A 27,957-nucleotide genomic window follows, 5' to 3' on the forward strand; every position below is an offset into this window, starting at 1 on the left:
TTAGGAGGTATTCAAAAACTCCCTTTGAGAGCTTTTTGGATCACAAATCATCTCAAAATTGCTTATTCACAGTCAAAATTGTCCAGAAAGTTATCTAAATGGACATTTTCCCAGTCCAAATGACTATATTTGAGGTTATGTTCAATCTTAACACAATTCGCACTGTTTCTTGACATCAAAGGAGCCAAAAAGCACAGTTAATTGCTTGCAAATGCTTAATTATGCCAAGGAAAAAGCGAATTCTTCACATAAATCTGTCTTTAATTCGTTACATAACCTAGAAAAAGATTTTTACGTTTGTTTCTGCGTGAAAATCGAAGGAAATTCAGAGAATATGAATGATTAGGTAGTAAAAGAAGCGCGTAGGAATGGAATATTGTAGGTTTTTCAACACTTCCACTCCTTAAGTACTTCTGCTGAGCTGTACACCACTTCCGACTGTACTATCTCCCCCTTGATTTCGACCAACAAGAGGCCGAAATTCGACGCTTGTTCCGCGCAATATGAATTATTGATCAGCTAAGTGGCAACATTTTCATCGGCTTGTTGTGTGTAATTTCCAAAGCCCAAAGAGGCGTCACACTTTCATGTGAAATTGCAATGCAATTGCCGGAATCGCAACTATTGCTGGAATTTAATAAATATTTGTCGCACAAACAAATATTTCAGCGGCACGTTTTCCGCCCAAAAACTCACGACTTTTGCCACCCCGTTTTTGTGCGTGATAAATGCAGAAATCGCACGAAATCAATCAAAAGGAAATTATGTGAAAGGATTGCAGGGAAAAAATCACATACAAAACTCTGATTCATCATCCAGAGTGTCAACTGAGAAATCCTCAAGTCTCGAATGGATGTTTCTGTTCAAAAGGCCAACAATCAAAGTGTGATCGATTGACGATTAATGATGCTTGAAAATTATTGATTTGAACCCGCAAAATTTATCACACCGCATAAATCTCTCTCTCTCCTCTCGGATTTTTATTGCACGACTTGGGAAAAAGAACGCGCGAGTCTCATGGGCCAAAAAGGTGATCATAATTTGTTCACGCAGTGATTATAAAAATTATGAGAGATTTTCTTCGAGTGTGGCAAAGAAATTCCAAGGATTTATGCTCAAATTAATGTGCATCATTTAGACGGCAATTTGACCTCACCGCCAAAGGGTCAATTGTGAATTTCTCCATGTCTAAGCGCGCGGTCTCTTGATAAATCAATTTATACGCCAGTAATTTGTCAATTATTTTGCAAAGTTGAAACAGACAATGTTTCATCGCCGTTTCAGGATCAGGCAAAATGCGAAATGTTTCACCAAATCAACACGAGAAACTCGAGAAAGTCAGAAGAAAATGCTGTTGAAAATTAAAATTCAGGCCTTTAAGCCTAAATTTAGCATTTTCAACCAAAATCCTGCTTTAAGCCTTTGGCAATTCCTGCACGTTTCCACCATCACAGACGCCCCAACTCAGATATCAACTGAGGTTTTGATATCAAAAAGCCCCACACAGGCGCGCAAGCGAGACGGCAAGCGATGGGCGTGCTTCGTTACTTCGCCTGGGCGTGTCTTTTCACTCACCGGCGAGTGGAGTGTGACCCTTTTCCCAGCCACGGAGAAGGTAAACAGACCATGGAGTCATTTTTCAACATCTGTAATTGCGGACGGACCAAATCACAATTTCATGTGCTCTCAGAAATGCGCCGCTGAAGAGAAAAGCAGCAGGAGACCAAACGGCCTGATTAGCTGTTGAGCAGAGTGTCGGCGGAGGTGCGACAGAAGGGGCAGTGGCCCTTCTGGAGCACCTGCAGCTCGAAGTCCTCCGTGTGGAAGGCCTGAAAACACTCCGGACAGATGGTGATCTGGAGCTCAGGCAGCAAGTTCCGATAGAAGCGCGTCCTGAGCGGCGTTGGCCACTTGGCGATCAGCACAGAGCGCGCATCCATGGCTCTCAGAGACTCTCTGTCCAGCGCCACCGGGAAGGCCTCGCTGAGATCCTTAAAACAGCACCAGAAACGTGTCAGAGAGACAGACAAATAGTAAATGCTGAAGAATACTCACTTCGTGAATCATGGTGTCTGTGAAGGGATCAGGATGGTGCTCATTGAGCCTCGGCGGCGCCAAGAGCAGTCTTTCAGCCTCCGCATCCGTGATGTCCGACTCCAGGTGGAACTCCACCAAGGGCAGAATCTCAAAGGACACAAAGGAAAAGACGTACGACTGCTGACAACTGGGACAGACATTTCCCTGCAGATGCGAGCTGTAGTTGGAGCATTTGTAGCACATCGGCAGCAATTCCTCCGGATCACTGAAGCCCGAGGCGGCGCGACTGGAGAGAAATGTCGCATCCACTTGCTCTTGCACTCCAGGCGGCGCCTTGAGTGTCTGCAGACGATTGTTCACCTGCAGATGCAGCTTCTTCGCCCCCAAGACTTTGGCCTGCTTCGACAGCGTGTACAGCACAGCGAAGAGACTCACACCCTTGGGCGGGAGACTCTTCTCGATCTGATTCGCCACGAAGCGACTGGTGTTGAAGAGCGTGAGCGGCGGATTGCTGGTGAAGGGCTCTCTGAGGTAGTTGTGGATCGTGCTGTAGGCATAATAGACGGTGCAGAGGCGCAAGAGGGATTGGAACTCAGCCACACTCTCCTGGACATCGTCCGTCTCCACGTCCAGCAGTTGCAACGTCTGCTTCGCCCTCAGCCAGATGTAGTATCCCGCATCGGCGAATCTCTCCTCGCTGATCGAGCACTCCGCCAAGTCCCTGAGCAATTTCGTGGCTTCCTTGGGCTTCCCGGCCAACACAAAAGCCCTGTGAGCAGCGATGAACTCATCCGACTCCGCCAGCCACTGAGCGTGCTGCAGATGAACAGAGGGCAGAACTTGTGGCAGATGTTCAGCCAATCTGAACGCCTCTGGCCAATCCCGCGCCTCCACATGAAGCTGCACCACTTGAGCCTCCTCGCCCAGCTTCCGGTAGATCTCAGCAGCCAGCGGCAGAGCCTTCAGACGCCTCAAGTGACTGGCCACGAGACTCAGGCTCTTGCTTTCCGAGGAGTTCAGCCTGCGTCCAATGTCCAGCAGCACATCTGACCATCCCTGCTCAGCCACGATCTCTATGGCTCTCTCAGACTCACCGGCGGCCAAGAGAAGCTCCGCCGCTGCCCTCGGCTCGTGCACAGAACAAGCCCACTCCGCCCTGCGACGCACCAATTCCCTCTTGTCCGCCGAATCGCCTTCCTTCAGGAACTCCTGCGCCAAGTCGAACATCCTCAAGTCGCTGTACATGGACAGAGCCTTGGAACTCTGTCCGCTCTTCTGATAGAGCCTCGCTGCCTCCTTGAACTTCCCACCGAAAGCCATGATGTCCGCCTGGAGGACTTCCTTGGCCACATCTCCGCGCTTCTGCTTCTCCTTCAGCTCCAGAATGAGATTCAGCCACGGCAGATTCCTCACCTTCACATAAGCATCTCTCGCCACACTCAATTCCAGACTGTCCAGAGCTGCTTGCGCCAAACCCTCCCAATCCGACATTGGCACTCCCAGGCAAGCCACATGGTAAGCATCCTCGAAGAGATTCGCCTCCACGAACTGCCACATCGTGGCACCGAGAGCTAGAGGAACGTTGCTCATCACATTCCCGCGCAGACAGAAGGCCGTTGATCCTGTGAGTCCCACAACGACGCCCAGGAGACTCTGAGGATTCCTGGGCGGCAAATTCCCCACGCGGATGCTCAATCCGCCCGCGGTGTGAGAATAGCACAGCATTGACTCGAGGTGAGTGTTCCAGGCGACAGAATTCACTCCTGAATCCTGATACAGCAGAGTGTCTGTGGTGAGATCTCTGACCACCAGTCGGCCAGCGTCATCCACAACGGCCAGTTTGCTCCTGGTCGAGTTGAGATCCAAGCACCGCACGGACGACAGCACTGTCGTGACGAGAATGGGCAGCGCATTGTCCAGGAAAATGCGCCACACTTCGCCACTCTTGAGGCCCAACAAGAGTCCCTCGTGACCCGGCGGACCGCCAGTCACTTTGATGTACCTGATGAAGCTGTCCATGTTCCACTCGCGCTGCAGCACACCGGCGAAGTCCAGACTCTGCAGCTTCTTCTCATGGCACAACACAATGTTCTGGGCACAGACGACCAGGAGGCTGCACTCGAACTTCTTGGCGATCTTCTCCTTCACTCTGTAGTGCATCGGCTGGTTCTCCGCCGAATTCAGCTCGTAGAGCACCACTCGCTCAGGCAGCTGCACAGCCAGGCGATTGCGGTAGATGGCGATCTTGTGCACCAGATCGCGGCATTTGATGCGCACCTTCTGTCCAGACACCAGATGCTGGATTATCACGTCGCACATGTTCTCCCGGAAGGCGTAGCGCTCGCGGTACAGCGCATGGACGGTGCTGAAGGCAACGGTGTAGCACGCCAAGGTGCCATCCTGAGATCCCACCATCTGTTGCAGAGAATTAAGAATTAGTAATAAACTGTGTCTAAGAAGAGAAGAACTTTCTTTGCACTCACAATTGAGCCTCCTTGAGGGTGAATAGCCACTGTCCAGATCCACGAGTCGTGCATCTCGCCCAGACTGCCCAGTTTCACCCCGTCTTTGGTCAGAAGCTGCATTTGTTTGTTGCATCCGGCGACCACGAGAAACTCGCCGTCCGGGAAGAAGTTCACGCACAGCGGATCGAATCCCAGCGTGCGCTCCTTGCCCACCAGCTGTCCGCCGAGCGTGTAGAAGCTCAGCGTCTTGGACCAGTCCACCACAGCCAGTGTGTCGGCATTTGTGGAGCCCGGAGGATTCCAGGCCACCCCGAAGATCGCACTATTCGCCCCTCCGGGACGCTCAATGCGGTTCTTCTCGTCTCCCGCCTTGTTCCGGATGCTGACGGAACCATTGGCCAGACCAAGGGCGAGATACTGCCCATCGTTTGTCCAGGCGCACGAGTTTATTCTCGCCGGGGTTTTGTACTTTTGCACAGCCTTCTGCTCAGCTGACCAGAGAGCAAAGTCTGAGACGGCGCAGGAGGCGAGCTGGTGGGAAACTGGGTTGAAGGAGAGACACTGGACGGCATCGCTGTGGGAGTACTTCAGCATGCCCTCGAACTTGTGTGTCCAGATGATGACACTCTTGTCTGTGCTTCCGGAGGCGAATTTCTTCCCGTCTCTCGCATACGCCACGGCGTAAATGGTCTCCTTGTGGCCACGCAGTGTCTCCAGGAGTGTGCCATTCTGCGTCTCGTACACCAGGAGCTTCTCAGCCGCTCCCGCCACCACATGGAGTCCCTCCGGGTGGAAGCAGACAGCATGAATGCTGGAGAGAGAGAGAGAGAAGCACAGTGAGAAAGGTAAACAAACTCCTTGCGTGTGGAAAACTCACCTCGCGTGATCACTCTTCTCGCCGGGCTCGTGGATTTTCTCTACCCACTTGGGAACTGCTCGCATTTTCCGGGGAAAATCGCCTCTCAAGCCTCGCTATTGAGGGTATTTCCTCAGCTTTTGCGGCGTGATTTCGTTGCCACGGTGATGCGAGATTGTGTGCGAGAGCGCCACTAGCGCCAATGTGTATGTACACGGAGAAAATTCACACACTCTCACGCATGACAGTTGGCCGGAAGTACGCCATTTTGACGGCATCATTTCGCGGCGAGTCTCGCAGAAAGAGTGACTTTGTGCTCGCAAGCGTGTGCCAGCGGCCAGCGGAGAAATCATTAGGTGAATTTAGAAGACTCTCTGGGCAGTTTGCGGGGGCGCAAGTGGGGCGACTGGCGTGGCGCTATTATTTGTCCATTCCGCCATGTTTGAAGTTCGATAGGTGGCCACAATTTCAGCTTTTGTCGTTCGTGTTGAAACGCGTCTAGCGCGTAAATTTTGGAAATATGAAGAAGGTCATACAGCCAAATGTCAGAAAGGTAGGTGGCGACGGTGCCGTAGATGGTGTAGAAGTGCCCACCGGCGGGGAAAAACGCGGAAATGTGTGGTGGAAAAGTGTTTGTCGATAGCGCGTAGGTTTTACGGGGCAATTAGACGCGTTGGATGGTGGCTAGCGGTGGCGAGTGGGCAAAAGCGGCCGGGAGGCCCTGTTTTGGCCACTTTTGCGGCGCGCTCGTGATTCTCAGCTAATGCACGTTTCTCTCCGGGCAGGTTTACGGGCCGAGTATGCAGCAGCAGCAGACGGAGATTCAGATGAATGCCGTCCGGAAGATCAACAGCCTGCTGTCGACGGGCGCGGTGAGCGTGACGGGCCCCACACAGCCGCGCATCCTCAAGCAGAAGCCCCAGATCTTCGGGCTGAACAGCCAGCAGTCACAGAAGTGCTACGTGTGCGATGAGGCGTGCGGCATTGGGGCGTCGGTGCTCCTGGACACACTGACGCCGCACTCGCACTCCAAGCTGCCGAACAAGATTGGCCGTCTGATTGGGGACGCCTTCCTGGTGATTGTGCGTGCCGACGATGTGGTGTGCAAGCGCTGCGTGAGCCTCTTCGGCCGCATGGACAGCCTGGAGACGGAGCTGGAGCGCATCCGGAGCAACGTGCTCACATTCATCTGCAAGAAGTACGGCATCACAGAGGACGAGATCCGTCCGGGTGGCGTGAACAGCGGGCCGCCGCCGGCCAAGGTGCAGAAGATCGCCGGCGGCACGAAAGTGGTGACGCGAATCCTGGCCACGGCCGACCACGATGACGGCGAGGAGGTGCGCAAGCTGGCCAGGACAGAGGCGGCGGAGTACGAGAACACAGAGGTGCGCACGATGCCGGCGCTGGTGCGGGCGTCCACGAACAGCAGCGCCGTGCGGAAGGTGGTGTCGTCCGGGCAGCCGGCGCAGCGGGAGCCCATCAAGATCTACCGGTGCGCCACGTGCGATCACACGACGCCCGACCTGAAGCAGTTCCAGGCGCACTACGAGACGTGCCGCAGCACGTGGCCGTGCAAGGTGTGCCGGAAGATCTTCACCACGTCGTCGGCACTGAAGCAGCACACGGCGGAGAAGCACCCGTCGGACTACACGTGCCACTTCTGCAATCTCAACTTCCTCAACGACACCGCGTACAAGAAGCACCTGGAGGTGTCGCATCCGGACGTGAAGCTGGTGGAGAGCCCGGCGGCGGCCACGCCCGCCAACCAGACGGGCGCCGGCCGCGGCGTCATCTACACATGCAGCATCTGCCAGTGGAAGACGGGCGAGCGGCTGGCGTACGAGGATCACATGCGGAAGCACAACAAGATGAAGCCATTCAAGTGCCGTATCTGCAATATGCGCTTCGAGACGAGGGAGAGCGCAAGTAAACATGCCAAAACCCACCAGCCGGACTACTTCAAGTGCGGCGACTGTGCCGCGTCATTCCAGCAGCGTGAGCAGCTCATGAAGCACTTCGAGGTGCACCACAAGGCCGGTGGCCAGAAGGTGGTGGTCAGCAGCAACAGCACGCCCACATCGCAGAGTGTCACGACGCAGAAGCTGCTCCAGGAGACCATCGACGAGGCGCTGCGTGACTCTGGCGACGGCCTGGATCCCAAGGGCATCCACTTCTTCTCCTGCAACATCTGCTCGCTGACGTTCATCCAGGAGAACTACTACAATCAGCACATGGAGACCCACAAGCGGGACACGAAGAAGGTGAGCACGGCCGGCACACTGCCCACTGTCTCTGCGGCGGCCACCACGGCGCAGAGGCAGAGTCTCATCCGGCAGGACGTGAGGAGCACCAATGCCACCATCCTGGGCACGCAGGGCGCCACGATAAGTGACGCCGATCTGGAGAGCATCTTCGAGAAGATGCACGCGGAGAAGGGCGATGGCGACGCCGCGAGCGCCGTGCAAACCACCACGAGTGACAATCTCGTCATCACCAAGCAGTCCACGGCCAGCGGCGGGATCACGTACAACATCACCATCCCGCAGCAGCAGGACGGAAGCACCGCAGTACAAGAAGCGGGTGGCGGAAAAGTTGTAAGTCCCTTTTTTTCACTCTCGTTGACATTAGCGTGCTGGGGCGTCGCCTTCCCCGGGGGCTGATGAGTGTCTCGAGGTGCGGACAGTTGTTAGTCGGCTTCATCACCCACTCTCGTATGCACAGTGACAGAGTTTAGGGAATTTAGGCGTCGTTGCAACTTTACTTTCATACCATTTTAAATGGGATGACAAGAATATGAATTCCTTAAGAGGTGTTGCAAGATTGTGATTCATATCATTTACAAAAGTGGGGAATTTATCTTCTGCGAGACCCTGAAATGTTGTCGCTTGACGTCAATTCACATTTTTCGTCGCGTGCAGAGAAGAAAAGCCGGAAAATTCACGTGAAAACCAAGGAAAAAGACAATAATGATGTATTTATTGGATTTTTCCGGCCATTTGTGCACATTTTAATGCACCCGATTGACGTTATGTGTTTCCGGACATCCTTCGATCTATTCTGAGGAAACTTATTGACTTTTCAAAGCATTTGCAAGTAAATTCAAAGCTATGTTTGCTCTTCACTTACACTAAAGAACATTTCCTAACTTCCACTTCGGGAAAATTGCCAGAAACTGGGCGGAAGGTGGAATATTCTACCTTAAAAACACTCTCAAATAGCAAATCTCGCATGAAATGACTTTCTGACAGCTGAAATTCTTGCCTTTCAATGCCTTTTCGTTCATGTTTCATTCGTAATTTATACTAGCGCCACCGAGCGGTCGTCAATATAAGCTATGAAAAGCGTACTGATGCAACACTAATTTTGTAGCTTTTACGAACTGAAATATGAAATCTGCAATGTTGCAACGACTCGTTAGTCACAAATGACACGCAAAGCGCAATTGTAGATCAATTCTGGGGACAAAAGAGTGCAATTATTTGCCATTCAAGAGCATTTTAGTGGATATTCTATTATTATTTGCCAGCCTTTGAGAATCTCTTTTTTCTGCACGAAGCTTTTCATGGAAATGTTTCACATTTATTCTGAACTGATACGAAAACGTGTGATGCAATCGACGATTTGCTTAACGTGAAAGAAAACGTCAGCAAAATGTTTCATATTTTATGATTATCTCAATTTATACACAAAAAATTAAACTCTTCCTTCTTTCCTTTAAAGCCTCTTTTTGGGCTGTTTTCTTCGAAAAAAGTTGTTACTAATTTAATTGACGATCCCCAAAGAAATTTAAGCGTATCAGCATCAAAAATGCTTCGTTTGCTGATTTTTTTCCTTGATAAAAAACTCTTTTTTTGCGAAGGGAAATTGAGTAGATTCGCAAGTTTCTCCCTTTAATCTCGATTGATATTTATGCAATGTCACTCTGTGTGTGTGTGTGTTTGTGTCGGTGGAGGAGAGTGAATGAGATGAAAAGGGGGGCGAAGAATGGGTGAAACTCAAACCCAATTTTCACGTGGAGTTTATTGGAAGCTGACAAAATAGCTTCCAACTTTTCATTACAAGTGCTTTTTTGCTGTTGCTCTATTGCATCACGAACGGTCGAGGGGGGAAAAGCGTAACTCGGCAACGCGCGCCCTTTGAAGTGCATCGAGGCAAATTGCATGGATGGTAGGAAAAAAAGGGGTTTTTCACTGGGGATTTCATGAGTGTGCAGAATAGAAATGGAATTTATTTAAATGGAATGTATTTTAAAGGATCATCGAGTGGAAAAAGAGAGAAATTCAGATGTAGAAACTCGTTCGTTTTGATTCCTTTTTTGCCTCTCTCTGTGCAATTATGCACTTTTATGCTTTTGCCACTCGATGGCCTTAACCCTGTTTCGGCATGACTTGCACAGATTGCGGCATTTTCTCCCCGTGGCGCGCATTGGGCGCAAGAGAGAGAGAGAGAGAGACAGAGAGAGACGGAGACTGACTGCGTGTGTTGTGATATTCCAGATATTCCATGCAAATGAGGGCGAAGGCGGCCAGATCTCGGCCGGCATCGATATGCCGGTGCTGGACAACATGGACGAGAGCGAGGCGGCGCAGCAGCAGCAGGAGGGGCACCAGCAGCAGCAAGAGGCTACGGAGGGCGGCGCGGCGGAGGCGGGAGGCGACGCCGCGGCCAGCGGAGCGCCGGTGAGCATGCCGAGTCTCGATGATGACGCCGACTCGCAGAGTCAATCGGCCAACATTGACGCCGTGCCGATGGAGCTGGATGAGATGCAGAGTGGCGTGGAGGGGGAGCAGATAAAGTTCATACTGAATGAGAATGGGCAGCTGCTGCAGCTGGACAATCACATCATCACGACGGACGCGGATGGGAATCAGATAATCGTCCAGGGCGCCGACTCGGAGCATCTGCAGCAGCTGCTGCAGTCTGTGGCGGGTCTGGATGGCAGTACAATCCAGATGATTGGGGACAACAATCAGATGATACTCGTCCAGCAGGGCGACGGCGAGCCACAGCTGCTGGACGCGTCGCTGCTGAATGCCGACGGACACATTGTGATCCAGCAGGCGCAGGATGGCGAGAGCCAGAGCTCAGAGGACGTCCAGATTCCCACCACGGTGGCCTACACGACGGCCGGGGGGCAGGTGAACGCCGAGGATGGCGAGCACCAGGCGGAGGAGGAGCAGCAGCCGGTGGACGGCGAGGTGGTGGGCGAGCAGACGCAGGAGGTGGTGGGCGAGCAGCCCATGGAGACGGAAGAGGAGGAGGTGGCCAAGGAGGTGACGGAGGAGCAGGAAGTGGAGCAGCAGGTGAAGGAGGACACGGAGGAGCAGACGAAGGTGGCCGATGGCGAAACTGAGGGCACGCCAGTCACGTCTGTGCAGACAACAACATCGTCAGATGTGTTTTTCAACATTGACGACCTCATGGGACATCCAGAAGCGGAGCAGAAGGTGAGAAAACGCTTTATTTGGAGCTTAGAGGAAATTGATCTGGGCGAAAATCGCTCTGTTTACAGTCGCGCAGAAAGTCAAACCTTCCAAAATCGACTAAAATGACATCAGGGAGACCAAATTTGACGAAATCTAGCGGCATTACTGAGGGGGGTTACTTTTTTGGGTGCTGTCCGTCCGTCCGTCTCTCGTAAATGGACTTGTAGCGTCTAAACAGTAAGAGATATTGACATGCAGTTTGCACCAAAGGTTAAAAGTTATTGAGCCGCTAGACCTTAGCGATGTTAAATTCAACCCCCCACCCTTTTGTCCGCCATTTTGAATATCCCCAAGACACATTTTGCTCATTTATTCAGCTCCTTTGGCATGGATTGCGCCCAAATTTTAGAATGTTATAGCTGCTGTCAAGATCTTTCCAACGTACTGACACTTAAGGACCTAGGTCCTTCCAGATCCTAGACTTCAGTGCCCAAATTTCGAAATTTTAAATAACCATAACTTCTCTTCTAATTATCCAATCTAAAGAAGATAAAGGTTATTGAAAAGGTCTCGTGAAATGCAATCTCTCACTTAAATATCATAACTTGATTAAACTACCGCTAGAGGCGCTAAAATTGGAAAAACGGTTTTTGAAAATCCAAAATCAATTATCTCGGTTAAAAGGTTGTGCATTTTCTTTAAATTCTAGGATGGTTTAGCTAAAGTTGAGACCTGTCCAATAAACCCACATTTATGTAGATTTAAATTATAGGCGCGGAAATATGGAAGGTCAAAGTTCACAAACATTTACCGGCCGATTTCAATTACTTCTTCACCAAAATGCGTTTCTCTTAGTTGAACGTTTCTTTAGTAGATCACATTCACCATTAGTCTGTGACGTCATAGCGAAGGACGCCATATTGAATTAGCTTTGAAAGCCTGTTTCTCGGCAAATCTCTTATGCATTTTGATCATTTTGATGAGATTTTAGTATTGATTGTGTGATTTTGCGTGTCTTTTCTAGTGAACAAATGGAAGTCACTGCGCGGCGGAGGATTTGATTCCTTCGGCCGGAGGAGAAGACAGACAGAAACACTGGACGGGAGCAAGAGAGTGCAGGTAATGTTAGTAGAGAAAAAATATATCTGTAAATGCAATTAAAATATTGGAATATTAGTGGATATATTGAAGATAGCGAAAGAGAGAGAGAGAAAGAGAGAAAAGTTAAATGTGTGAGGAAGAAAGGAGTATAAATTGGGATTGAGATTTCTTTTATATATATGAAGAGAAGAAAAAAAACTAGTTTCAAAACATGATAATTGGATAAAGACGCTTCAAGGATACTTTGAGGTTATTTCAAAGGATTGATTAAATTGATGAAAAAAATCCACCTTTTGGGCGGAAAAGATGATGATTTATGGGCAGTATTGAAAATGGAAGAAAAAACCTAAATTACAAGAGAATGTAATTTTTCTATAAAACAGATTTGATGATTGTGAGAGAGAAAGAAAGAAAGAAAGAGAGAAGAAATTTGACATAATTTTGATGAATGCAATTTTATGTTGTAGATTTTTGACGATGAGAGAAGTGTGAAGAAAGAAAAAGCATAATTGAGAAATTATCCTTTATCACTAGAGAAAAAAGAAAGGAAGAAAATCATGAATAGGAAGGAAATTCAAAATACAATATTAATTATCTTAAAGAGAATAATAGGGTTTATTGATGATTAAAGAGGAAGAAAGAAGAAAAAATATGTGAGAGAGAGAAAAGAGAGCATCTTTACACTCTTTTTTCCTTTCCCTTCGCGCGCCACCCTTTGAATCCCTGGCCAGGAGCAAAGCATTAATGTTCACCCCACATCCTTTTAATCATTTTGCAAGACACAAGACAAAAACAACAAAATACGCAAGAGATGTTAAGAAGAAGACACACAAAAGGAAGAGGAACACAACTAAAGAAATATATTTTAAAGAAGAAGAAAAAAAAGAGTCCCCAGAAAAACAGTCTCTCATGATAGCAAAAAAAGAAGAAGAAAAGAAAATGTAATGAAGAAGAATTGTTCAAATCAAAAGCATGAATTAATGGGAAAAAATGACGAGAAAAAGAAAACAACAAAAATATATCTCTTTTGAAGTGTAATTTAAAGAAAAAAAAAATACAAGAAGAAAAAAAGCTAAAAACACATACAAAAAAATTAGACTTTAATAATTTAGTTTTACTTTTAAAGAAAAAAAATCCTTAGCTTCTAAGTGAGTTTGATTGGAAGAACAGAGAAAAGAAGAAGAAGAAAAAAAAATGATAGTGAAAAAACACACACATTCTTGGATTTGAAAGAAAATTTTCAATGACATAAGAATTCTTTTAAGAAACTGAGAAGAATGAAGAGGAAAAACACAATATTGTAAAGAAACTTTTTCACCAATTTACTTAGGCAATGAAAACAACAAAAAAAACAAACATTTTATCATTAATTCACAAATTGTTCTACGTAAAAAAAAAGAAAAATCCTTTTCCCGCCCCCTTTTTATTCAGCAAAAGAAAAATCATAATTTATATTTACAAACTATTATAAATGAATGAGAAAAGATAAATTGCAAAATTTCACAGCAAAAAAGGACGTTAATTTGTTCGACATTTTAGTTAGTTTAGAAATTGATGGAGAGATTTCTGAAGAAGATGAAGAAATAAAAAACAAGGAGAAGAGAAAAACACTAAAAAATGAGAGAAACTGATTTGTAATTTAAAGAGAAACAACAAAACATGAATAAAAGCAAATAAATGCAAGAGAGGCGCCTTTATTCACTCCTCTTTTCGCCGATTTTTGTTACTTTATGGAGGCGCTCGCGAGGCGACTCGTGAGTTTCTGTCCGGCCGGCGTCAGGAGCGCGTTGTCCTGCCAAGTGGCTTCGCCGGAGGCGTTCGTCTTGAGATCCGCTTGGAGTTTCTCCCACACTTTCTTCTTGGGATTCAGCTGCTCGTCCGGGGCGCCCGGGAAGCCCTCCACGGTGATCCTGTCGCCGGGATTTGCGCCCTCGGGCACAATCAGAGGCTCCACTTGAGTGTGATCAGCGTTGGAGGTGCACAAAACCATGCCTTTGGACTCCACGCCGCGCATCTTGGCCGCCTTCAGGTTGCACAGCACCACGACCAGGCGATTCTGCATCTCCTCCAGGCTCACGAAGTTCGCCAGGCCGCTGACGATCGTCCTGGGCGTCGGCTCGCCCACGTCGATGCTCTCCACGTACAGCGTGTCGGCGTCCGGGTGCTTCTTCACCTCCACCACGCGCCCCACGCGAAGATCCAGCCGATGAGGTCCGTCTTCGGAGCCATTCTCAGTCGCCTTGGGCGCGTTCTTCGCCTTCCCGGGCGCCGGATAAGCCTGTTCGGCCAGCTTTCTGTGCGGGAAAAGGTTAAGTTGTGCAATCGAGGTGAAAAATTGTGAAATTCAATGATTTTGACTCACTTCAATTCGGGACTCTCGAACACCTTCCGGATTGGATCCAGCAGACGATTAATGTAGCGCTCCACGGCCTCCTTGAGGTCTCCCGGATGGACTTCCTGCCGGGCGAAGGCTGTTTCCAGTTCTTCATAGGTCAGATAAGTGGAATCTCCGCCGAATTCCGGCTTTCTCTTCACCACGAATCCCTCGCCGGCCGGGAAGAGCGAAAAGAGGACGTGCTTGACGAAGGACAGCAACCCGTTGTCCTCAATGTTTCCGGGCTCGCAGAAGGCGCGCTTCAGCTTCTTCTTCACATTGGCCGCCGAGTCGATGAGGTCGATTTTGGAGTCTTCCTCGGATGAGGACATTTTCCCGCCCGCCAGGCCGGGAACCATTGGATTCATGAAGTGGATGCGCTTCTCGTAGCCCAACTGTGGCAAGTACTTCTCCGCGAACGTGAAGATCTTCCTCTGATCCACGCCGCCGAACTGCGCGTCCACCTTCAAGTACTCCTCGTCCAGCGCCTGCAGGCCGGGATAGAGGAGTCCGGAGAGGAGCGGATACTCCACCTGCTTCACCACCTCGGCGCCCGCCTTCTTCGCGTCGTGCTGCGTCACCACGGACGTGAGTTTGTACACGTCGAGCGTGTACTCCTTGGACAGCTGGTAATCCGTGCCCTTGACGAACTTGAGCTTCTCCAGCGGCACCCCGATGGATTGCAGCATCGCCTTGATGGCCGCCTCGTAGTACTTCACGCGGAGCTCCAGCAGCGCCCACGGGGCCTTCATGTTGTCCAGGTAGGCGTGCAGATCGGCGAACAGCACCGTCACCTCGCAGCCCGCCTTCAGGAAGTCCGCAATCTTGGACATGGGCACGAAGTAGGCGACATGGGGCTTCCCCGTCGTCGCCGTGCCCCAGTAGATTCTCACATCGCGCCCCTCCTTCAGGATCGACACCAGCTTGTCCTCGCCCAGTGTCTCCTGCAGATTCCGCGTGATCAGCTGCTTTTTCACCTCCCAACTTTCACCCATCTCTCTGCCAAATCTCTATCGCACAGCCACGTTTGCTCAGACTCCGGAAGAAACTGCTCCCTAACCGCACTTCCCCAGGCGTGTTCCGAAAAAGCGCGGGGGAAACTCCGTGACAGTTTGATTTGTTTTGCGCTTTTCCGGTTGGTGTTTTGTGATTCCCTGGGAAAAAACACCAGGAAAAATGAGTGAAACCCCCGGGAAAGCGATGATTTCCGTCCAGAAGATACGGACAATCATGAAGAGTTCAGCGGATGTTGGCTCAATCACCGCCGAAGCGATCCAGCTTGTTAGCAAATCAACAGTGAGGAAAAGTCTTTGGGAAAATGTTGTGTTTTTGTCTTAATTCGCCCAACCTGATCTCCTCCAGGAACTCTTTATTGCGGATCTGGCGAAAAATGCGATGAAGGATGTGAGTGCGAAGACGCTGGAGTACAAATTCCTGGCAGAATACGTCCAGCAGGAGCCGAAGCTGGAGTTCCTGCAGCAAATGGTGCCCAAGAAGATCACCGTGAAGGAGTACAAGAGGCTGCTAAAAAAGAGTGAGGAGGATGAGGTGCAGGAAATCTCAGATGACGACGAGTGCTCATCGTCGGCGTCAACTTGCTCGTCAGACAGCGGAAATGCTGACGATGCCATCAGTATTTCGAGTTCCAGTGTTATTGAAGTGTCCAGCAAGGGCAGTAAATAGACTTGTTATCCAGTAAAAACAGCACATCTTACTCAGTTGCGATTAGTAGTACAGAATATCGTTGATTTTGGGACCGTCGCGACCGTAGGGATCCATTGGCAGGAAGAATTGGTCCTTGAACCACGTGAAGCCCACAACTCTGGACCTTATGATGCAATCCCAGGCCTCGTTCCGGCCCAGGATGTCAGCGTAGTTGTCATTGGAGATCACGGCGCCGCGATTCTTCTCCGCCACCTGCATAATCAGCATGTCATCGTAGGTGGAAAGGCAGTGGCCGTCGATGTTCTTGGAGGGACTGAAGATGACTTTCCCCTGGAGATTGAGCTCATTGAGGAGTTTGGAGTTCGTGCAGAAGCGCGGCTTGACACGAAACAGCGGAACCACGGCCACGACTTCGTGTCCCTTCTTCTCAAAGTGCTCAATGGCAATTTTCAGGCCCTCCACGGAAAAGACTTTCTTCAGCACGGAGTGACTGGAAAGATGACTCAATTAGTGTCTCAAGGGACAATTCATCAGCAAATACTCACTGAAAAGCCACATTGCTGCCGTCAATGACGACAAATCTGGGCCTTTTGCCCTTCGCGCTGATCTGCGGCTTCTCTGGCGTCTTGGCGGACTTTCTCAGCCTCTTCCTGGCTGGCGATGGAACTGCAGACGAATTGGCAAAGCTGTCATCCTCGATAATGATCACTGAAGCGTCGGTCGATGGAACTTCTATCACATCATCGTCCGACGGGATGTTCTGCACGCTTTCATCCTTCCTGGCCGTTGCATTCAAGTAACTCGACACCATCACCACATCGCTGCAGTCCAGGGAATCCTCACTGATCTCCTGCACTTCATCCTCATCGTCCTGCGTCGTGGAATCGCACAATCCCTCCTCCTTTTCCTCCTTCTTGGGTGGCTTGTGCGACTCTGCGACGCTTGTCTTCCCGGCGGGCGCGAGAAAAGCCAGAGATTCATCACAATTAGGGTCCTGACTCGGCGCCGCCGTCGTCGACGGACCGTCTTTGGGCTGAGAAACTGCAGACTGAACTGTGCTGTTGTCCAGAGGAATATAATCGCCGGACAGAGTCATTCTCTCCAGCAACTTCTGCTGCGCCTGAAAGGGAAAAGGAAGATCATTTCCCGCATTAATCACAATAATTCCTGATCGATGACTCGTTAGATTTCCTTCCTGAGATCATAAATAATTCAAATTATGTACAACTTGTTGCCGCGAAGAAACTCCGGCGCAAGTGCGTGGAAAATCGATACTCATTCCTCTGACTGTAACTAATAATCGTGTGTTGAGTGCAATCAAAAGAATTCCGCTGTTGCAAGAGAGAAATTATGGAAAATCTGTGGCTCGAAGTGTGTTCACGGCAGAAGATCAATCAAAATGCCACACAAGAGTGGCTCGGGAAGATCCTCAGGAACTATTCACAGGACGAACGGGCGTATCACAATCAAAACGATATGTTTGCACACAAGGAAAAGTACCTTCGGGAGGGAAAGGCCAGCGATTCGGTGATTCTGGCAGCAATCTTTCAGTACTACTCCTTCGATCCCAAGAGGGACAGTCACACGGAGAATTGCCAGGCATTCAGGGAGTTCCTGGCGGAGGCAAGCTTGGCCGAGGTGAGTCACACACGCCCTTGTTTTGTGGAAACTTATGGCGCTAATTTGACGCCCTTTTCAGGCGCCTCTTGGGAAGTACGTGAGAAAACTCCTCGGCGAGAATATCGCCGAAGATTTGGAGGGATTCGATGAAGATGCACAGTTTCTGCAGGATTTGGATCTCGCCATCCTGGGTGGATCTCCGGAGGAGTACAAGAACTACACGGAACTCCTCCAGAAGGAGTACAAACACTTGAACACGGACTCTTACAAGTCAACACGATTGAAAGTGAGCTTAATCTTCGGCGGTTTGTTGAACGCTTTCTTGTTAAAATCTAATCTTTTGGCAGATTCTAAAGACATTTCTCACCATTCCGAGAATCTACTCGACAAACTTCTTCCGCGAGCGCCTCGAGGAATCGGCCAGGCGGAATATCAAGAAGGAAATTGAGGAATTGAAAGCATAAAAGCTGTGAAAATCACTCGCCAGTCGTTCTTCGGTTGTTATTGCATATGCAAAATTCGCTTAAATTCTCCCAATATATATATCAATAAATCATCTCACGGTAAAACTCACAGAGCATTCGCCCAAGTCCTCCGGCGTGGCCAGAAGATCTTCACAACTTCCTCTGATTCCGCTCTCATCGCACAGGCAATTGACGGCGCTTTTCGGCACGGCTGTCTTCGAGAGCGCCGTCTTGTTCCTCAGACGCAACAAGTCCTTGGCATAGAAGTGCTTGTCGCACAGGAAATTCCTCCTCCACAGCGGAGGATTGCTGCAATGCTTCATCCAGATCGCTTTCTGGGAGGAATCTTCGGGAAACTCAAACAACAGAATTGATTGCTCTTTTTGCTTGCTTCGACCGCATCCTGGGAATCTGCAGGTCAGATTCTTGTTGGGATTCTTACTTAGGTCGCTTCCTCCGCGAATTGGCAGGATTACGTTGTCTCCCAGGCTCTGCAAAGGACACAAAGAACAACACGAAGAATATCCAGTCAAATGCTCTTAAGTTAAGAGAATCTCTCTTGCTTATTTTCACCTGAGCGGAGAATTGATTCACCGGAATATTCGTCCGTGTCGCTGAATCCTTCAACACCTTGTGCATTGTCTGTCCTCTGGTCCACTTGAAGGGATTATTTCTGTGCTTTTTGCGTGCATTCATTCGAGACAATTTCTTATTGTTTGGTGATGTTGTCAATGGACTTTTCTGGTTAGTTTTTTGAACGCCTCGTTTCACATCTTTGCTCAAATTCCTCCTCCTTCCCATCGCTGTTGATTGGGCAAAACTTCACTCGCAGTCTTTATTCACAGGATTTATGACAAATTTCCAATGATATCCACGTGATTTTCAGGAAAATTGTACACTTTTCACGGAGTGGAAGCAACAAATTTGACGTTTAGTTGAGCGCATAAAATTTAATCGAAGATCGACAATTTGAAGAGTCTCACATTTCAACGTTTAGTTAAATATTAGTCGAGCGAGTCGAGCTCATAAAGAAGTGATTAACATTTTGCGGACAAATGATGAATGTTCCTCTCACAATGAGGGCCTTGGACAGAAAAATGTTTCTCTCCTAGCAATTTGCTTATTTTCCCCCCTGTTTTTGCTGAGGATTGCAAAACACATGATTGTTATTTTCAAATCCGCCGTCGGCGCGACTGAACGAAAGGCCGATGAACTGCACGAACGTCTTCGGTACGTCTGCTAGAATTTTGCACGAGTGTGTGCCAGTGTTGCGATTTCTTGGAAGTGTTTTATGTAATTTTCTCAGGCAGACTTGACTCCCTCGTTGCCAGTCAGTAATCGCAGGCAAATCCCCACGTTCTGGTGCATTTCCACAGTTTGAGTGCTGCTCCGCTGAGTGTGTGAAAATCAGAGTGAAAAGTGTGGAATTTTCGGGGTCTTGCGTCATCCGCTGAAGAAATTGCCAATTTTACACGCTTTCCGCGCTGCCCCGGGGCATGAGCCTGTAGAGAACCGCGTGCAAACACGGCCGAGGCAGCGAGAATGGAAGGGACGTTCCAGGACGACGCCACGGATCCCATCCGTGTGCTCTAGCGCCGAGGGAAAGTGCTGAGCAGCGCTGCTTTGCGGCCATCCGGAAGCGCCTTCTGCGATTCCCACACGTGCGCCCAGGTGTTGATCCGTTGGACACTTCCGCGCTGGATGATCCAGGACAATCATGGCAACCATGAAGAACGGCTCCACGAAGAAGCTGAACCTCCTCTCGCTGGTCAAGTACGAGCACCTCGTGGCCGGGATCTCGGGCGGAGTCACCTCGACACTCATCTTGCACCCTCTCGACCTGATCAAGATCAGATTTGCAGGTGATGATTGTTTCCTTGGGGGATTTTCCCCGCGTTCTTCAGCAAATTCCGCTCCCCCGAAAATTGCTAAACTTCCTTATCAACTCGCGCGTCTCAAGGAATTGATTTTCGTGACCTCTAGAATTCCCAACATCAACTCCTCTGCGCGCCCCCCTTATCAGTTGCCATAAGCATGGGATGGAGAGTTCATAAACTATCATTTTTTTCTGGCACAGCGATAAGAAAATATTCAGCAATTCACGCACTAAAGCTTCTCTCGCGTGATTCATTTTAATGTCATTTCACACCCAAAAACATCTGCTAATTAAACTGTTGTGACCAAATTGTGACCTGTTGAAGTTTCTTCGTGACGCGCATCATTGGAATAATAGCATTTTACACTCCAAAAAAAAAGAAATCTCGAGCCTATCAGAGACGCTGCAAATGGGCTGGTTCACGAGGTCTCCAATGGCAATAATTCCTCTGTCGTACGTTGTTTTCACTCTTGTTGATAACGCGCGACAGAGGCTCGAATTTGATTAAAAAATCCGTGTGTGGAAAACAAGCGATTAGAGACTGTGAAAATATTGTGAAAATAATTGCCATGCTAAATATTTGTTGCTGAAGATCTCAAGTTGAGGAGGGAAAAGAAAAAAATGTCATGTTTGCATGGGCAATTCGAACCAGAATTACGTGTTTTAGCGCACTTATGAACAATGGAAATGCCATCGATTGCTGGAGAAGAATGTGAATCATGATTTCGAGGAAAAGAATGTTTTGCTCAAGACGTCTTATTTGCACAGTGTTGTCTAGGCATTTTGGGTTTCCCCTTGAAGCTATTCAACACATTAAAGAGTGTGGCAAATTTGTTACTTGGCCAATAGGTTTTGGGAGTTTGGCGTCAGATATGCCCATAAAATGCATATTGGCTGAAAGAACCTTGTCACAAAGCGATGAATAAAACCAACATGACAGACAATTTCTTGCTTTTCTTTGTCTTCAAATGTTTCTACGTTGAAAGATTTCATAAAATGCTCTCTTTCTTTCTTCTTTCCGCACTTTGTTGCATAAAGTGTTGCGTTTGTGATTAAATGAACCATAAATGGGCGGAGCATTCGAGTGGGCGGAGCTTTGAATTGTTTCCAGATCAGTGAATTTCTCTGTTACATTTCAGTTACCAAGCAGATTTTAGACTTTCTCAGCCAATAGAAATTGGCTTTCTAAGTCATTCTTTCTAATCTACCCTAAAAAAGAGCGTGCATTTAATTGAGAAGACACTGAAAGCATTGCTCAAAGCACAATTTATCGTTTTATGTGTATTGAGAAGCCGCCAGAAAGAGCCAAATCTCTAGCCAGAAGAAATTAGGGCTTCTGTGGCTTTTAAAACTAATACAGACATGCGGGTGATCCACGGGAGGATAAGCGAGAGCGCGAGCGTTGGTTGAGCCATAAAACGAGAATGATTTCTTAATATCTCCTATAAATGATTTCTTGCTCTATTTCAATCATTCAATTCTTCTGCGAATCATCAATTTTCACAATTCCAACGTAAAATTTCATGTTTTTCATAAAATGTAGACAAAATAACTAATCAAGTGACAGCTGAGAGCTTCACGAGCCAATATTGGCGCTAGTGTCGACAAAGAAGAATAACTTCTGAGTGTGAATAGCGCCAGATCAGCCACGACTTGTCGTTAATCTGACCTTTACACACTCCAATTGCTCATCCACGGAGGAATGATCTCAATTCTCGTTGATTCCAGGGTAAACCACAAGTCTGTAGTTGCTCTTAAGTTCAAGATAAGAGTTGTGGGGTTCAAAACATCGCGGTTTCTTTTGAGTAGTCTCAAGCGCCAGAGCCTGGTCACATCGTGTCTCTTGGCTTTCGGGAGGAAAGACGTTCTCTGTTGTCTATCTTAATTCCCGGCGAATGTTTTGCGCTCGCTAATCTCCATGACAGTGTCTGTTGTGGGCACGTGACGGGGGTTTATTTTCACCGAAGGTGTGCGAAGAGCTCACAGCTCGATAAGGCACACTCTCGCGCCCGTGCATTCTCTCAATCGATTTCAATTAACCCTGAACTCTCCCACTTTCCCCACCCTCCTTTCCTCCGCCGTCGTCGTCGTTCTAATGCCGCCGCCGCGAGAGCAGAGAACCGTTGCTGGGAAGCTCAAGTGCTCGGGCGTCAATGACGAAGTCTCTAGAATGCACTTAATGATGCACACACGAGATCTGGTGACCGTGGTTTTCTCTCATTTCCTCTCCGCGATGTGCACAAGTTCAAGGAGCGGCGGAGACACTCGAATTTCGCGATTAACTGTGAATTTTGGACTTCTTTTTTTCGTATGTATTTATCATGTTGAGGAAATTTTCCAAAATGATCGTCAAAACTTCATCTGTCGTCTTCCTAATTGATTTGTTTTTTGCTTCTGACGACGACGATTGCTTATAAATGATAAAGAATGGCGGAAAAGACGATTGCAAATGATCTCGTCAACATCGCGGAAAGTCCAGCCAGTGTTGATTGTGTGTCTCTTTTAGTAGCTCAATTTTGCAAATTCTATGTTTAATGTGATTGGCGAGAGGCTGAAATTCCTTGAGCTTCTGCCAAACAACCACTGAGTGTAAAATGGGATCTCAAGACACGGCTATAATTCCTTCACAAATACAGACGATCACATTGAAGATCATGACCAAAAGGTGTGCGCGTCTTTATTGTTGTGTATATTTAGAGAGATGGGCAGATATTTCCCCATGTTTGCCATTCACAAAATAAAATCCCCCCAGAGAAACTGTGGCTCTCAACCTGTTCTGACTCTGTGTTTGTCTCTCGCGCGGCGTCTTTTGGACTCGCCAGAGATGGCAACAAAGGAAAAGCTTCAAATGCTGCTTGTATGATTCAATTGAGAGTTAAAATTGCAGCAAATTTCGCAATCACGGAGAGTGAATTAATGAGAAATTCCCTCCAACATATTGAGCAATAAGTGAATTTGGCTCTAAAGTGAGTGGGCAGAAATTGAGAAATAATAAATGACTGTAAAAGGTGAGAAAAGAATTCTCTAGAAATAAAAAATCATTGAAGACGCTTGACTTTGGCACACAAATCATGCGGCAAAGGGAAAGAGAGAGAGAGAGAAAGAGAGTAATTTTGTTAATTGCAATGAGAGTGGAAATTATTTCCTGACATTGAGCGAGTAATTATTTAAAATTCCCTTTGTTTCAGGCCTTCTCAGCACTTTCTAATGCTGGTTATAGGCAATTTTAAAGCCTCACCACACGCTAATCCATGGTTTTAACAAGCGTTTTATGTATTCTTGCAGTGAACGATGGTCGTCAGGCAACCATTCCTCAGTATCGCAGCCTTTCGGGGGCTTTTTCGACAATCTTCCGCCAGGAGGGCTTCAGAGGCTTGTACAAGGGCGTGACGCCCAATATTTGGGGCTCTGGCAGCGCCTGGGGCTTCTATTTTCTTTTGTAAGTCCCCAAATCGACGGGTGAAAACTGTGAAAAGTCAAAATGGCAATTTTTCAGGAGACAAACTTGAACATTTAGCGTTATTTTAACTCAAACAGCCGCTAATGGTTTGAAAAAATATTAATTATTGCCCTAAAATAATTTATATGCGAATATTTCAGTTGGTTTTATTGGAATTTTGACTGAAATATGGCAAATTTAATAGATAAACAGCAAATATTACTGTTGAAAAGTCGATTTTAAATAGATTTTGAGTACATTTTATCCAAATAATTTGTAAGAAATCAATTTTTAACACTTTTCATTGGTCTTTTTCAAAGTTTTGTATTGAAGAAAATTAAAAATATGCCAAATTGTCCTCATTTTAAGTCTTAGAAAGAAGAATTTGAGAAAAATCCTGGCAATATGAAATTAGGATGTTTATCAAAGAAGCTATTTTGCAAACTTCTTCAGTTTAAGAAAGATTTCTTGGGAAAAAGTCAACGGCGTAAATTTATGAAAAGTTGATTTTTCATGATTTTCTTCACTCGTCGAAATTGTTTGGTGTTTTTGCTGAAAATGTACTAAAAAGTGTCACTTTTCTTTTTCTTTTTCTCCAGCTACAACACAATAAAGACATGGATTCAGGGTGGAAATACGCACATCGCTTTGGGGCCAACAATGCACATGATTGCAGCGGCAGAAGCTGGCATTTTGACGCTCGCAATGACCAATCCGATCTGGGTGGTGAAGACACGCCTCTGTCTCCAATATTCCAATGAGTTCAGTGGGTCGAGTGACAGTACAAATTACCGGGGAATGATTGACGCTCTGAAGAAGATCTACCGAGCTGAGGGAATCCGCGGATTCTACAGAGTATTTAATCCCATTTCTCTCTCTTGCGTATCTCTAATGCTCTTCTTTTGCCTTGCTGTCTGTCTTTCTGCAGGGTTTCGTGCCCGGAATATTCGGAGTGTCACACGGAGCTCTTCAGTTTATGACTTATGAGGAGATGAAGAATCGCTACAATCAATATCGACGATTGCCCATTGATCAGAAGCTGGTGAGTGTTGTGTTGAGTAACTCTTGCAAACACACACTTTCAGCCAGAGATAATGACTGAATTGTGAGGCTTGTGTTTGATGTGCACTCGGGAAAATAGATAGAGAAAGGCTTTCAGTGATCCATTAAGTGGGATTTGCTGAAAGTCCATTTATTGAACTGATGCACTTGCACAGCTAATCTGTTGACTTTTCTCTGTGACATAATTTTGCTTACGCCCGAAGAACGGCTAGAGAATGTGTAAATGCAACTTGAAATGCAATTGGAATCATTTTTTTTACTGATTTTCTTGACATTGTAATAAGAAATTGGCTAAAAATCACTCTTTTTTCAAAGAAAAATTGTGTAATTTTCACTACATAATCGTTTTTCAACGATCAACTTGAACTCTTATTCTACACTTCAAACGGAAAAAATTGTGAACAGGATTTGAGCTGCGGTTTTTACTAGTTTTTAATATTTTCTCCTCAAATTGGCGCTAGATGGCAGCAGTTTAAAAGCATGTAGAAGTTCCAATTGTAATTTCCAAACCACAATTTAAAAACAAATGGGCTAAATTGGGGGGTTTAAACGCCTCCACATAATCTATTAAATATCTAATGAAGATATTTGCAATATATTAAACATATAAAATTATTTTTTTGATTATATTTGAATATTGGATATCTTAAAGAGTAATGAATGCCAGGAAAACAGTAATTTGACACCTAAAAGTAAGATTAAGAACGCAGATTGGAACTTCTAAATGTCTTTAAAGTTGAAACTGCTACTAATATGTCAAGAAAATAATCAAATATTTAAATGTATTTAAATTTTTATTAATTATTCAGAATATTCATTTAATAATTTATCTAAATTATAATGTTTTTGGGTCTTCTAGCAATTTTACTTGGAAAATTATGATTTTTCGATTATTTTTACTTCAATTTAAATATTTTCCGTACAAAGTAAAAGTAATATTATTTAAATATTTCATTGAGACCGGTAAGATTCCTCGAAAAACCAACTAAAGACTTTCCCCTTGGAAAGAAATGTACCAAAAGTGTTAAACTGTAGTTAAAAACCTGCAAAAGCACGTTGACAAGTCCAAATCAAAGCGTCCTATAATGTAAATGTCTTCTAGACATTCCAAACTCATGATTTAATAAGATTCTCTCAGTCAGTATTATGCATTTTGCAATATCTCAGCTCCAAATTGAGATAGCGCCATAATCTCAACACCATTTGAGAGGTCATAAAATTCTTATCATTTTCCATTTGAGGGTAAATGTCTCTAAAATTGAAAGAAATATCGAAGCTAATTTCGGCTACTGTATCTTCTGTTATTGTGTCAGTCTTCAAACTAATGTTAATTCTGGTCCTTTTGCAGACGACCGCAGAGTACTTGACGTTCGCTGCGATATCGAAGCTGATCGCCGCCGCGGCGACGTATCCCTATCAGGTGATCAGGGCGCGTCTGCAGGATCATCATCTTCACTATGAGGGTACTTGGGACTGTGTTAAGCAAACTTGGAGGTATGAAAGAATGCCAGGTTTTTATAAAGGTTTAGTCCCCTACCTTGCCCATGTCACACCAAATATCTGTCTAGTTATGTTGATTTATGAGAAAGTAGCAAATGCTTAGGCGAAAATTATCAAAATTGATCCACTAAAAAAAAAGAGATTTAAAATAATAATAATGATGATAAATGAGGAGGAAAAAACATATTCAGAAACTACTAATTGTCTACTGTTTATATTTAAATGTGTAAATATATAGAAAGAAAAAAATTATTTTCACAATTTAATACTTGCAAAAAAAAAATCATTGCTTAAAAAGGAGATGAAAGAAAAACAGCACAAGAAAAATAGTATTGAAAGGTGGTGAAGATTTTAAGATAATTAACATAATTTATAATAATAACAACAAGAATGTAAAAGAAAGACAGACATTTTGCCTCAAACCAAAATAAATTAGCTAATTTAGAGTGAATAAATAAATAAATATATATATTTTGTAAATTTATTTCAACAATAATTAGCTGTATGAGAAGTGAGAAGTTTTGTGTGGGGGTAAAAAAGGCGAGCAAGAAGAGGTCTTTGAGAAAGATTTCCGATGATAGAATAAAGAAAAGCAGTAGAAGAATATTTGCTGGTCAAATTTGTAGGATGAAAAGAAGAAAGAGATGGAATAAAATGACAAAGAGAGCATTCGCATTGAAAGAAGATAATAATTCTGTTAGTGGAGAGAAAAGTGGATAAAACACATGTGATAAAAGAAATTCTGTTTATTTTTTATTGTACATTTAATAAGTATTTTTAAATGTGAACAGAAGATGATGAAACCATGTTACTTTAGCGAAAGAAGAAGAAAATGTGAGATTGTTTTTAAGCTTATAAAGTACTTTGGCAAAAAGATTCTTTCTCTTTGTTTGTTTTTTTGGACACATTAATTTTAAGAACTATTCCGGCTTTTTATGACATCCGGCATCATGTTTTATTTTTGTCATTAAATGATTGATTTGCAAAAGTTTCATGCGCGCGCGCGCGGATAAATTTGCATCTTGAGCGCAAAAAATTTGAGCGACAGTGCAAGAATCTTGTTGCTAAGGTAAGAAAGAACATTGTTCACATGCGAAAATGTGTAATTGAAGAGAGAGAAGCTTAAGTGTGCTATAAAAACTCATTTTTTCTTTGCATAGTTCTGTGCTCATGTTTGTAAAATGTCTCCAAACTAATTAATATACATATATTGTTCAATATCTCATTGTAATATCCATTTGGTAAGAAATCCATTGCTTTAAAAGAAATTGTGCGTCATGTGAAGATGTTTCTTTAGCTATTAATTTCTAATCATAGCATTATTGTGTGTAGAATAAGAGGAAAAATTTGCATAAAAGAAAAGAAGAAAATTTGGGAGAAGTGTGAAAGTGATGCAGCAGCTCTTGTGTGAGTGGCAAAATTAAAAATCACCAAGACATTTGACTTTTCTTGTCGGTGTTGCGCGGCCAGAGACAAGATTGCAACGCGTGCCAAGAGAGCCAAAAGAAAAAGCGACCGCATCCGGCTTTCATGTTTTTTTTTGCTTGCTTGCTAAGAGAGAGAAAGAGAGATTTAATGGCAAAATATCATCCATGATCGCGCGATGCAGTGAGAAAGGATGTGATGATGAGAGAGATTGAAAAAGTGCCCACAGATAACGCATAAAGCAAAATAGTTATTCACTGTCTACCTTTTAGTATATGTCGGTCTTCTTTCAACTTCTTGCAGGTTTGAGAAGTGGCGCGGCTTTTACAAGGGCCTCGGACCAAATCTCACCAGAGTCGTTCCAGCGACCATGATTACATTTGCCACCTACGAAAATCTCTATCACTACATGCGAGACAATAAGACATAATCACTTGTGATCAACCAGTGCCAGCCAGCCAGAGAGCTTTGACAAGAACACTAATCATCACACACCAAAGCCATAGTCGAGAACTGAGTTACCAAAGCCCAGGAATTTAAAGAGGTTTCTCACAATGCAGAAATCCGCATTTTGTTAGACGTTGTAGTTGAATAAATATAGGATGTTTTCTTGAAAATTTCCGTTCTTTTCATGTGAAAAACTTCAT

At 45.9% G+C, this 27,957-nt stretch overlaps 7 protein-coding genes across 7 annotated transcripts; 4 read left to right on the forward strand and 3 right to left on the reverse strand.

The window, feature by feature from the left end:
* Positions 1–1,632: 1,632 nt before the first annotated feature.
* Positions 1,633–5,535, reverse strand: LOC132259329 (intraflagellar transport protein 122 homolog). The gene is made up of 4 exons (XM_059756905.1): positions 5,380–5,535; positions 4,521–5,313; positions 2,056–4,452; positions 1,633–1,991 (listed from the first exon to the last, which is right to left on the reverse strand). Exons 1-4 carry the CDS (start codon positions 5,442–5,444, stop codon positions 1,737–1,739), a joined length of 3,510 nt encoding a protein of 1,169 aa, XP_059612888.1. The 5' UTR covers positions 5,445–5,535; the 3' UTR covers positions 1,633–1,736.
* Positions 5,536–5,742: 207 nt separating this feature from the next.
* On the forward strand, positions 5,743–13,167 carry LOC132260711 (zinc finger protein 407). Its single transcript, XM_059759017.1, has 4 exons — positions 5,743–5,911; positions 6,144–7,952; positions 9,855–10,805; positions 11,809–13,167. Exons 1-4 carry the CDS (start codon positions 5,879–5,881, stop codon positions 11,809–11,811), a joined length of 2,796 nt encoding a protein of 931 aa, XP_059615000.1. The 5' UTR covers positions 5,743–5,878; the 3' UTR covers positions 11,812–13,167.
* A 131-nt stretch (positions 13,168–13,298) lies between these two features.
* Positions 13,299–15,377, reverse strand: LOC132260714 (tyrosine--tRNA ligase, cytoplasmic). The gene is made up of 2 exons (XM_059759019.1): positions 14,248–15,377; positions 13,299–14,179 (listed from the first exon to the last, which is right to left on the reverse strand). Exons 1-2 carry the CDS (start codon positions 15,252–15,254, stop codon positions 13,609–13,611), a joined length of 1,578 nt encoding a protein of 525 aa, XP_059615002.1. The 5' UTR covers positions 15,255–15,377; the 3' UTR covers positions 13,299–13,608.
* Positions 15,378–15,406: 29 nt separating this feature from the next.
* On the forward strand, positions 15,407–15,942 carry LOC132260716 (chromatin accessibility complex protein 1). The gene is made up of 2 exons (XM_059759021.1): positions 15,407–15,555; positions 15,622–15,942. The coding sequence occupies exons 1-2, from the start codon at positions 15,436–15,438 to the stop codon at positions 15,940–15,942; spliced, it is 441 nt and encodes a 146-aa protein (XP_059615004.1). The 5' UTR covers positions 15,407–15,435.
* A 42-nt stretch (positions 15,943–15,984) lies between these two features.
* LOC132260712 (uncharacterized) lies at positions 15,985–18,948 on the reverse strand. The gene is made up of 4 exons (XM_059759018.1): positions 18,582–18,948; positions 18,119–18,499; positions 16,470–17,044; positions 15,985–16,414 (listed from the first exon to the last, which is right to left on the reverse strand). Exons 1-4 carry the CDS (start codon positions 18,807–18,809, stop codon positions 15,985–15,987), a joined length of 1,614 nt encoding a protein of 537 aa, XP_059615001.1. The 5' UTR covers positions 18,810–18,948.
* LOC132260715 (uncharacterized) lies at positions 17,093–18,197 on the forward strand. The gene is made up of 3 exons (XM_059759020.1): positions 17,093–17,562; positions 17,624–17,830; positions 17,892–18,197. The coding sequence occupies exons 1-3, from the start codon at positions 17,275–17,277 to the stop codon at positions 18,006–18,008; spliced, it is 612 nt and encodes a 203-aa protein (XP_059615003.1). The 5' UTR covers positions 17,093–17,274; the 3' UTR covers positions 18,009–18,197.
* Positions 18,949–19,249: 301 nt separating the features above from the next.
* On the forward strand, positions 19,250–27,927 carry LOC132259827 (mitochondrial folate transporter/carrier). The gene is made up of 6 exons (XM_059757618.1): positions 19,250–19,870; positions 23,170–23,323; positions 23,923–24,178; positions 24,252–24,365; positions 25,734–25,879; positions 27,614–27,927. Exons 1-6 carry the CDS (start codon positions 19,726–19,728, stop codon positions 27,738–27,740), a joined length of 942 nt encoding a protein of 313 aa, XP_059613601.1. The 5' UTR covers positions 19,250–19,725; the 3' UTR covers positions 27,741–27,927.
* Positions 27,928–27,957: the final 30 nt, after the last annotated feature.

This window comes from Phlebotomus argentipes, unplaced genomic scaffold (assembly GCF_947086385.1).
Source record: "Phlebotomus argentipes unplaced genomic scaffold, Phlebotomus argentipes genome assembly scaffold_18, whole genome shotgun sequence".
Lineage (NCBI taxonomy): Eukaryota > Metazoa > Arthropoda > Insecta > Diptera > Psychodidae > Phlebotomus > Phlebotomus argentipes.

Coding starts and splice junctions, on each gene's coding strand:
- LOC132259329 (XM_059756905.1), bottom strand. CDS start 5,444: ATGCGAGCAGTTCCCAAGTGGGTAGAGAAAATCCACGAGCCCGGCGAG. Junction 5,314..5,379: donor GAGAAGAGTGATCACGCGAG/GTGAGTTTTCCA, acceptor CTCTCTCTCCAG/CATTCATGCTGTCTGCTTCC. Junction 1,992..2,055: donor CAGACACCATGATTCACGAA/GTGAGTATTCTT, acceptor TGCTGTTTTAAG/GATCTCAGCGAGGCCTTCCC.
- LOC132260711 (XM_059759017.1), top strand. CDS start 5,879: ATGAAGAAGGTCATACAGCCAAATGTCAGAAAG. Junction 5,912..6,143: donor TACAGCCAAATGTCAGAAAG/GTAGGTGGCGAC, acceptor CTCTCCGGGCAG/GTTTACGGGCCGAGTATGCA. Junction 7,953..9,854: donor AAGCGGGTGGCGGAAAAGTT/GTAAGTCCCTTT, acceptor GTGATATTCCAG/ATATTCCATGCAAATGAGGG.
- LOC132260714 (XM_059759019.1), bottom strand. CDS start 15,254: ATGGGTGAAAGTTGGGAGGTGAAAAAGCAGCTGATCACGCGGAATCTG. Junction 14,180..14,247: donor TTCGAGAGTCCCGAATTGAA/GTGAGTCAAAAT, acceptor TTTCCCGCACAG/AAAGCTGGCCGAACAGGCTT.
- LOC132260716 (XM_059759021.1), top strand. CDS start 15,436: ATGAGTGAAACCCCCGGGAAAGCGATGATTTCCGTCCAGAAGATACGG. Junction 15,556..15,621: donor AGCTTGTTAGCAAATCAACA/GTGAGGAAAAGT, acceptor GATCTCCTCCAG/GAACTCTTTATTGCGGATCT.
- LOC132260715 (XM_059759020.1), top strand. CDS start 17,275: ATGGAAAATCTGTGGCTCGAAGTGTGTTCACGGCAGAAGATCAATCAA. Junction 17,563..17,623: donor CGGAGGCAAGCTTGGCCGAG/GTGAGTCACACA, acceptor CGCCCTTTTCAG/GCGCCTCTTGGGAAGTACGT. Junction 17,831..17,891: donor ACAAGTCAACACGATTGAAA/GTGAGCTTAATC, acceptor ATCTTTTGGCAG/ATTCTAAAGACATTTCTCAC.
- LOC132260712 (XM_059759018.1), bottom strand. CDS start 18,809: ATGGGAAGGAGGAGGAATTTGAGCAAAGATGTGAAACGAGGCGTTCAA. Junction 18,500..18,581: donor TGAATCAATTCTCCGCTCAG/GTGAAAATAAGC, acceptor TGTCCTTTGCAG/AGCCTGGGAGACAACGTAAT. Junction 16,415..16,469: donor GGCAGCAATGTGGCTTTTCA/GTGAGTATTTGC, acceptor TCATCTTTCCAG/TCACTCCGTGCTGAAGAAAG.
- LOC132259827 (XM_059757618.1), top strand. CDS start 19,726: ATGGCAACCATGAAGAACGGCTCCACGAAGAAGCTGAACCTCCTCTCG. Junction 23,324..23,922: donor TGGGGCTTCTATTTTCTTTT/GTAAGTCCCCAA, acceptor CTTTTTCTCCAG/CTACAACACAATAAAGACAT. Junction 25,880..27,613: donor TGTGTTAAGCAAACTTGGAG/GTATGAAAGAAT, acceptor AACTTCTTGCAG/GTTTGAGAAGTGGCGCGGCT.